At 50.5% G+C, this 8,474-nt stretch overlaps 1 protein-coding gene across 1 annotated transcript; it reads left to right on the forward strand.

Annotated features, from left to right (window-relative positions):
* Window positions 1-637: 637 nt before the first annotated feature.
* Window positions 638-2,418, forward strand: LOC119272516 (arogenate dehydratase 3, chloroplastic-like). The gene has a single exon (XM_037553987.1). It carries the CDS (start codon window positions 759-761, stop codon window positions 1,953-1,955), a length of 1,197 nt encoding a protein of 398 aa, XP_037409884.1. The 5' UTR covers window positions 638-758; the 3' UTR covers window positions 1,956-2,418.
* Window positions 2,419-8,474: the final 6,056 nt, after the last annotated feature.

The following is an 8,474-nucleotide window of genomic DNA, read 5'->3' on the forward strand; positions in this document are numbered from 1 at the left end:
AAATTCCCAATTATTTCGAATAAATAGATTATAAAAAAGGAAATTCTCATTTATTTTGAATAAATAGAACTATATTTTAAACTAGGCTGTCATCACTTTTGTACTATTATCTGGCACGTTCTTATCGCATGGAGCCACCGGACCGGAATGACTTTTCGAGCTTATCACCTTGTACAGCCTCCTGGATCCACCATCTCTTACCATTAACAGCCACTACAGCCACAAGACAAGGGCGACCCCGTCGGCATTCACCCACGACAGCGACGCCCGCCGCACCAATCGGCCAACCCGGAAAGAGAAGATTAAAGAGCGAGCCCACAGCGACCGGCCTGCCCGCCCGGCCAGGAGATCCGACGGCGGAGCCGGTGCCGCGACTCCGGGTCACCCCAAAGAAACCACGCGTCCGGATGCGCGCCGTGGCATCGTGTCGCGCCCGGCCCTACGGACTACGATCTCTTCGACGGCATTCGCTCCAGCAACGAGGGTGACACTGATGGACTGATGGTAACAATTGATAATTTGATTTGAGTTGATGCTAAGCATGCAAGAACCCGGCGGGAAATTTCCACACCAAAGAATAACCTCCGGAGAAAAGGCGGCAGAAACTTGCGGTAGAATTATATAAGCAGCTTGGCCGGCCAAGCCACTCTGGAGCAGTGCCATTTCCGCGTGTATAAAAAGTCAAGAAGCTTCCCCTCTCGACGCTTGTTAGCTCAAATCCAACTCCAACAACCGCCGACCTCACCGCCCGGAATTCTATGGCCTACACCTCCTCCCTCCACCTCTCCAAGCACCTCCTCCTCCCCAAGCCCCACCGCGCCAGGCCTTCCTCCTCCAGGTCGCCGTCCTTCGTCCGGGCGGCCAGGGTCGTCAACGGCGCCCCGCACGTCAACGGGCACTCCAAGAAGGCGCCCAACGGCAAGGTACAGATCAACGGCGACGGCAAGAAGGGGGCCGGCGTCGTCAACGGGAAGACGCACGTGAACGGCCATGACCGGATCCACCTGTCGGTGACCACGGGCGGCGGGGGCCAGGACGGGACGGGCCTCCGCGTGGCGTACCAGGGCGCGCCGGGCGCGTACAGCGAGTTCGCGGCCAAGACGGCGCTGCCCGGGTGCGAGACCGTGCCGTGCCGCGCCTTCGCGGACGCGCTGGCGGCCGTGGACCGCGGCCTGGTCGACCGGGCCATCCTCCCCGTGGAGTCCACCATGGAGGGCACCGCGCTGCGGAACTACGACCTCCTGCTGCGGCACGACCTGGTGGTGGCGCAGGAGATCAACCTCTTCGTGCACTACTGCCTCCTGGCCATGCCCGGGGTGCGCGCCACCGAGGTGCGCCGGGTCATCAGCCACCCCATGGCGCTCGCGCACTGCGGCCGCGCCCTCGCGCGCCTCGGCGTCGACCGCGAGCCGGTCGAGGACACGGCCGGCGCCGTCGAGATGCTGCGCTCCAACATGATGCTCGACACGGCCGCCATCGCCAGCCCGCGCGCCGCCGACCTCTACGGCCTCGACGTCCTGGCGCACGGCCTGCAGGACGAGTCCTGGAACGTCACCCGCTTCCTGCTGCTCTCCAAGCCGCCGTCGCCGGTGGCGGTCCCCGTGGACGCGGACGCCAAGACCAGCATGGTGGTCGCGCACCGGGGCGGGTCCATGGCGGTGGTGCTCAAGGTGCTCTCCGCCTTCTCCTCCCGCAACATCAACATGTCCAAGCTGGAGGTCATCAACAACGAAGGGGGCGTCGGCGAGCCGCGGCCCCCGGTGATGATCCTGGACACGGGCGCCCGCGGCGCGCCGACGCTGCGCGCGTTCCCGCACGTCCTCTACGTGGACTGCGAGGGCGCCGCCGACGACCCGCTCGTCCGCGAGGCCATCAAGGAGATCGAGAAATTCGCCGTGTTCGTCCGAGTTCTTGGCTGCTACGCCGCGGACACCAACGTCTACGATCTGCAATGAGGAGAACAGAAGAATGATCCTCCCACCATACACGTGAAGTGGTCGAATTAGCTAGTTCGGCACAATCGAATTGGAATTGGAATTGGACCTGGAAATTTCCATTCTGTAACTCGAGCAGCTGCAACTACGTACTACGTAGTATTTGTGTACAGATGCAATAAGGCTCTTTCTACTACTCTGCTGGCTTAGCCGTGTGCATAGGTGTAAGATTGCTGATGATGCCTAGTAATTAAAGGATGTGTAAGATAGCATTATCATTACATGATTGCTGTAATTTTGTTGTGCTAGATCCAAGGGTAGAGTATGTCTTGTTACTACCCCCTTTCTTGTGCATCTAGGTGCTCAACTTGTAGAATACAGACCGACTGTGGCTGTTCTTTCCAATAGCAGAAGTAGGATTATTATGAAGACTGTGTGTAACGATACTGGAATTTGTGCAATACTAGCAGTGAATGTTGTGCTCTGTATACGAGCTGAACCGTATACAAATATGTCTTGTTCTTCGTTATACTCTTGCTAATCTTCAATACTCAACGACATAGGTAGGAAGTGCCTTTTAATTTGAATCATTTTGTTCTGTTTGTTTCTCTTGGAACATTGGCCTCGTCCAAGGCTCAAGAGAACCATGATTGTGATTCGACAGAACAAAGATTCAAGATCCGACAAGGGAATCCGAACCCATGTGGAGCACTGCGCAGGCCCAGAGAATCTGCAAAATCATGATTCTAGGGTTGAATTGCCATTTTTGCAGTTTCAAGTTGCAAAAATGGTAGCAAATGGATATGTGGAGGCCCTGCTCCCTCCAGCCAGTGGCGCATGTTACGCAGCAGCAGAAAGATCTGGGCAGATTTAACTTGTCTGATAAGCGAGGGCCCTGATATAGCTAGCCCTACTATCACATGAACCGGGAGAGATACTACTCCAAGGATCAGATTCACCTGTGGCTGAAACGGACCTATTTGTACGACTGGTTGTACGCCCCACAAGTAGTGAACAAAAAACGGACCGCTGAATCAAACGAGCGCGACGTCGGGTTCAGGCCGAGATCCCCGTATCAAATGTGCGAATATTTTTCCCGCGACCCACAAAAATCCGACAAAAATCAACCAAATTTCCGCGCGTGATTCACAGTTTCAGTGTTCGTCTATGAGGACGACCCTGCGTCCCTACCGTTGTGCTGAAAGCTTATCATCTGCCCTTGCAGAACGCTCCTCTACCAATGGACAGTTTTGTCCACCAACTAACTGGCTTAGATCGACCAACCCCGTGTGTTGTCGGACGTGTGCGACGCATCTCCACATGGCCTGGAGCTTCAGAGTCATGAGAGGAGCGATACCTTACCAAACTAGTCCGTATTTTTTTACTGGATCGTTGTAATCTCCGTTGTTTCATGTCGCCATCCCCACAACTTATTCGGAGCTCGCTGATCAGTTGCTCACTTGTTAATTCGGCGGCATGCGCAAGGTGCACTCGGATTAGTATCTAGGGTGATCATGCACGGGGACACGTGACCCCACGCTGGAATTATTTGCTTGCGCTTCCTGTGAAGCGGGAGGTGTGTTTGGGTTGGGGACCTCTGAAGATCTGGATCGTTGCTTATGCTTCGTGCAAAGTTCAGTGAACATGCATCACGTGTTCATGTGTGGTGGCCGAGTGGGGCTGCTTCTGAATCCCTCCACCGGATTATCATACTTCAGATTTTTTGCGAATTCCTTTTGCATCAGATTTGAGCCATGTCACGTACTCCCTCCGTGCTGAATTGCTTGTCGCAGGTATAGATGCATCTAGATGTATTTTAGTTCTAGATACATCCATTTCTGCGACGAGTAATTTGGAACGGAGGGAGTGGCTTTCAGGAAAATATGACGCAGCGCCAGTCATTAAACATGTTGTCTACAGCTGTCCTGCAGGGATGGAGATGCTCAAGTAGTAATTCAGGTTCCAGGAAGAGAAAGGCAAGTTTCACCGAGTCTTGATCACAGGCTGTTCTGCCGTGATTCAGAAATTCTCAACCATATATCCCACTTTGGTTCATATATAAGCAGGCTTTACTTCAAAATGAAGAAAAAGAAGAAAGTGTGGCAACCAAAAATAATATGGGTGCATGGCTGCATGAAGCACATGGAGCTGGAGGGACAGAATAGTCATGTAAAAAGTGGGTTGGATCGACTTAATGATGCCACCCTTACGTTTTTATGCCTACTCTAGTATCGACTTAATTCAGGTTTCAGGAAGAGAAAGGCACTTTAGGACTTAAAATGACTCGATCTGATTGTACCGTAGCGTATCGATGTGACTGTTTGTTTGCGGATTTGTATGTCCGTTCATGAAAACGTGCCAAAATAGTCGTGAGGGTTTGATAAGTAGCGTTCCATCGATATTGACATGAGAAATAACCGGTCGGCAACAGCGACAAATGGGCCTTCCCTTCCCTGCCCTCAGCAGTTTCACTGTCTCATTGAGCTCGTCATCTCCTGTGACTCAGCGGGTTCTAGAAGGAATCCCTGCTGCACCAATAAATAATTGATGCAAAAATAGCTAGGAAAGGCGATGTTATAAAGATTATGTCCCAACAGAGCTCATGATGGAAGCCTGGTCACATGCAATGCATCCAATGAAGTGCGTTGGTGTCTTGTGCCGTGGGGCGTTGGGACGTCACGGTCGTTAGGCGTTATAAGAGGGCCTTGTGTGGAATACATGATAAGCGGAAACAGGAGCGTATGGCAAGCATAAAACGCGAGCAGAGTCATTTGGCTTTGTGGGGCCAAAATGGGACTTGATTTGAGCTAGAAGAAAGGTCGGGGCACATGCGTTTGTTGGTACTCTTGAAAATGCCAATTCGTAGCTACAATTATAATCGTTCACACACTCTGCATCTGAACGATGCGTGCAGCCATATTATTAAAAAGGTCTCAAAATAATACAAAATCTTCAAAGTATTACAGCTCGCAAAAGAAGCAAAACAAAATAAAGATAAATGACCGCAATGCCAGAACGGGTATGACACGTTAAGAGCCAAAAACTCGTCACGACATGATATGCAGAACACGATGATGAGGTCTCTTGGAGGCCAAAAATCCCACATATTCAGGAGAGACCCGTTAGGGGGTGCGGCGGCTATTGGCTACCCTAGGTCACCCTGGTCGCCCTAGAGTCATGCTGTTCATTGGCGTCAAAGACGAAGAACAACGAAGAACGAGAAGGAAGAAAATTAGGGCGTGAGAAAATGGTAGATGAAAAAGTAGTTTTTTATTTGTTTGATGTGTTGTGTGTTCTCAATCGGTCGTCGACTCTCATCTATATACGAGGCACCCAGACTTTTCATATAAGAAAAGAACTCAAAATCACATCCCGTCCCTCAAATCTAACTTAATTTAGAGAAATGTGTGCAGAGCCTCCGAGGCCACCTTCAATCCTCTTCCAAGTGGGTCCCAGACGAATATCGTGTGCTTCTCGATTGGCGCGGAGGGTGTCCAATCCTCTAAGTGACATCCGAATTGATTGTTGCACGCTTCTGAATTGGCTGAGAGAGCGTGCGGAACCTCGAGGTGTTAGCCCTAATTAGAGCCTACCTATCATCGGAACTATGACACAATACCATGAACCAGTCCAAGCAAGTTACCCATCCTATTATTTTCCAATTTCTAAACAAATAGAATATAACGCCATATAATTCAAAACCATGCCCTAGGTACAACCAATGGCATATTCAGGCAGTAACTACCCAAACCATGGCATGATCAGGAAGCAATTAGAAAATCACACCAGAGTCAATCATGCTAATTCATTAATAAAAAGTAGAGAAAATCATAGCTCATATAAATCCCTCATCGGTGATATGGCGGGCACACTGCCAATGTCAAGGAAAAAGCAATCACAATCGTGGTCGAGGCGCGGTGAGATCAGCCGCATGGTATGGTCCATGCAATTGCTGACTTATGAATAACAAGACATTGAGGAAAAAATGGCCGGCCCTTGCGTAGTCTCGTCGGGCAACTCGGCAGCGACTAGGGTTCCCCTTCCGCTGCCACCTTCCCCATCCTTGTCGCCACCCAAGATGGCCACCGAGCAAGTGCATGGGCACCGATGACAGTGGTGGCGAGGATCTTGTCGCTCCGCTCTCTCATGAAGGACTGCAGACTCTAGGTGGTGGCTCTGGTAGGTGCAGTGGCAATGTCTTGCAGAAGGCACTGTTAATAGGAGGTGAAGTTGGTCAGGGTGCTCGGCCGCATGGGAGATTAGTAATCCGCGTTAATGGTCGCGATGCAGAGCTCATCATCTGTGTGAGATCTAGAGGTACAAGTCTCTCTCCTTTACATTCTCTCTCCCATCGGCCTCGGTTGCTCTCATCCTCGTCTGTTTGCCTTGGAGCAGGAATGCTTTCGTGGAATAGGTTGGGGACCAGGGGAAACCCTCCGCCTCAGCGACAACAACACCCAAGGGCGTCACTTTCCTCCTTGGAAGCACCGACGATCCCCCCTCCACCTTGACCCCAATCTTGGGTGAAAGCCTAAAATCTAACTCGGATAGGGCGACAGCAGCACCATGTCCGTCACACCCTTCTAGGAGACACAACTTGGGGAGGTATAGGTTCTCGGGTGTGAGGTGTTGTTGTTGGGTTTCGTAGTAATTTCAAAAATTTTCCTACGCGCACACAGGATCATGTGATGCATAGCAACGAGAGGAGAGTGTTGTCTACGTACCCAACACAGACCGACTGCGGAAGCAATGACACGACGTAGAGGAAGTAGTCGTACGTCTTCACGATCCAACCGATCAAGCACCGAAACTACGGCACCTCCGAGTTCGAGCACACGTTCAGCTCGATGACGATCCCCGGACTCCGATCCAGCAAAGTGTCGGGGAAGAGTTTCGTCAGCACGACGGCGTGGTGACGATCTTGATGAACTACAGCAGCAGGGCTTCACCTAAACTCCGCTACAATATTATCGAGGAATATGGTGGCAGGGGGCACCGCACACGGCTAAGGAATCGATCACGTGGATCAACTTGTGTCAACTTGTGTGTTTAGAGGTGCCCCTGCCTCCGTATATAAAGGAGTACAGAGGGGGAGGCTGGCCGGCCATAGAGGGAGGCGCAGGAGAGTCCTACTCCCTCTGGGAGTAGGATTCCTCCCCCCAATCCTAGTCCAACTAGGATTCCTCGGAGGGGAAGGGAGAGAGGGGGGCCGGCCACCTTCTCCTAGTCCTAATAGGACTAGGGGAGGGGGAAGAGGCGCAGCCACCTTGGGCTGCCCCTTTCTCCTTTCCACTAAGGCCCATGAAGGCCCATATGGATCCCGGGGGGTTCCGGTAACCTCCCGGTAACCCGGTAAAATCCCGATTTCACCCGGAACACTTCCGATGTCCAAACATAGGCTTCCAATATATCAATCTTTACGTCTCGACCATTTCGAGACTCCTCGTCATGTCCGTGATCACATCCGGGACTCCGAACAACCTTCGGTACATCAAAATGCATAACTCATAATATAACTGTCATCGTAACCTTAAGCGTGCGGACCCTACGGGTTCGAGAACAATGTAGACATGACCGAGACATGTCTCTGGTCAATAACCAATAGCGGGACCTGGATGCCCATATTGGCTCCTACATATTCTACGAAGATCTTTATCGGTCAGACCGCATAACAACATACGTTGTTCCCTTTGTCATCGGTATGTTACTTGCCCGAGATTCGATCGTCGGTATCCAATACCTAGTTCAATCTCGTTACCGGCAAGTCTCTTTACTCGTTCCGTAATACATCATCTCACAACTAACATATTAGTTGTAATGCTTGCAAGGCTTATGTGATGTGTATTACCGAGAGGGCCCAGAGATACCTCTCCGACAATCGGAGTGACAAATCCTAATCTCGAAATACGCCAACCCAACATCGACCATTGGAGACACCTGTAGTACTCCTTTATAATCACCCATTTACGTTGTGACGTTTGGTAGTACCCAAAGTGTTCCTCCGGTAAACGGGAGTTACATAATCTCATAGTCGTAGGAACATGTATAAGTCATGAAGAAAGCAATAACAACATACTAAACGATCAGGTGCTAAGCTAATGGAATGGGTCATGTCAATCAGATCATTCTACTAATGATGTGACCTCGTTAATCAAATAACAACTTATTGTTCATGGTTAGGAAACATAACCATCTTTGATTAACGAGCTAGTCAAGTAGAGGCATACTAGTGACTCTCTGTTTGTCTATGTATTCACACATGTATTATGTTTCCGGAAAATACAATTCTAGCATGAATAATAAACATTTATCATGATTATAAGGAAATAAATAATAACTTTATTATTGCCTCTAGGGCATATTTCCTTCAGTCTCCCACTTGCACTAGAGTCAATAATCTAGATTACACTGTAATGAATCTAACACCCATGGAGCTTTGGTGCTGATCATGTTTTGCTCGTGGAAGAGGCTTAGTCAACGGGTCTGCAACATTCAGATCCGTATGTATCTTGCAAATCTCTATGTCTCCCACCTGGACTA

Source organism: Triticum dicoccoides, chromosome 1A (genome assembly GCF_002162155.2).
Source record: "Triticum dicoccoides isolate Atlit2015 ecotype Zavitan chromosome 1A, WEW_v2.0, whole genome shotgun sequence".
In the NCBI taxonomy this organism is placed as follows: domain Eukaryota; kingdom Viridiplantae; phylum Streptophyta; class Magnoliopsida; order Poales; family Poaceae; genus Triticum; species Triticum dicoccoides.

Excerpts from the sequence above, each read along its gene's own strand:
- LOC119272516 (XM_037553987.1), top strand. The coding sequence starts at position 759 with ATGGCCTACACCTCCTCCCTCCACCTCTCCAAGCACCTCCTCCTCCCC.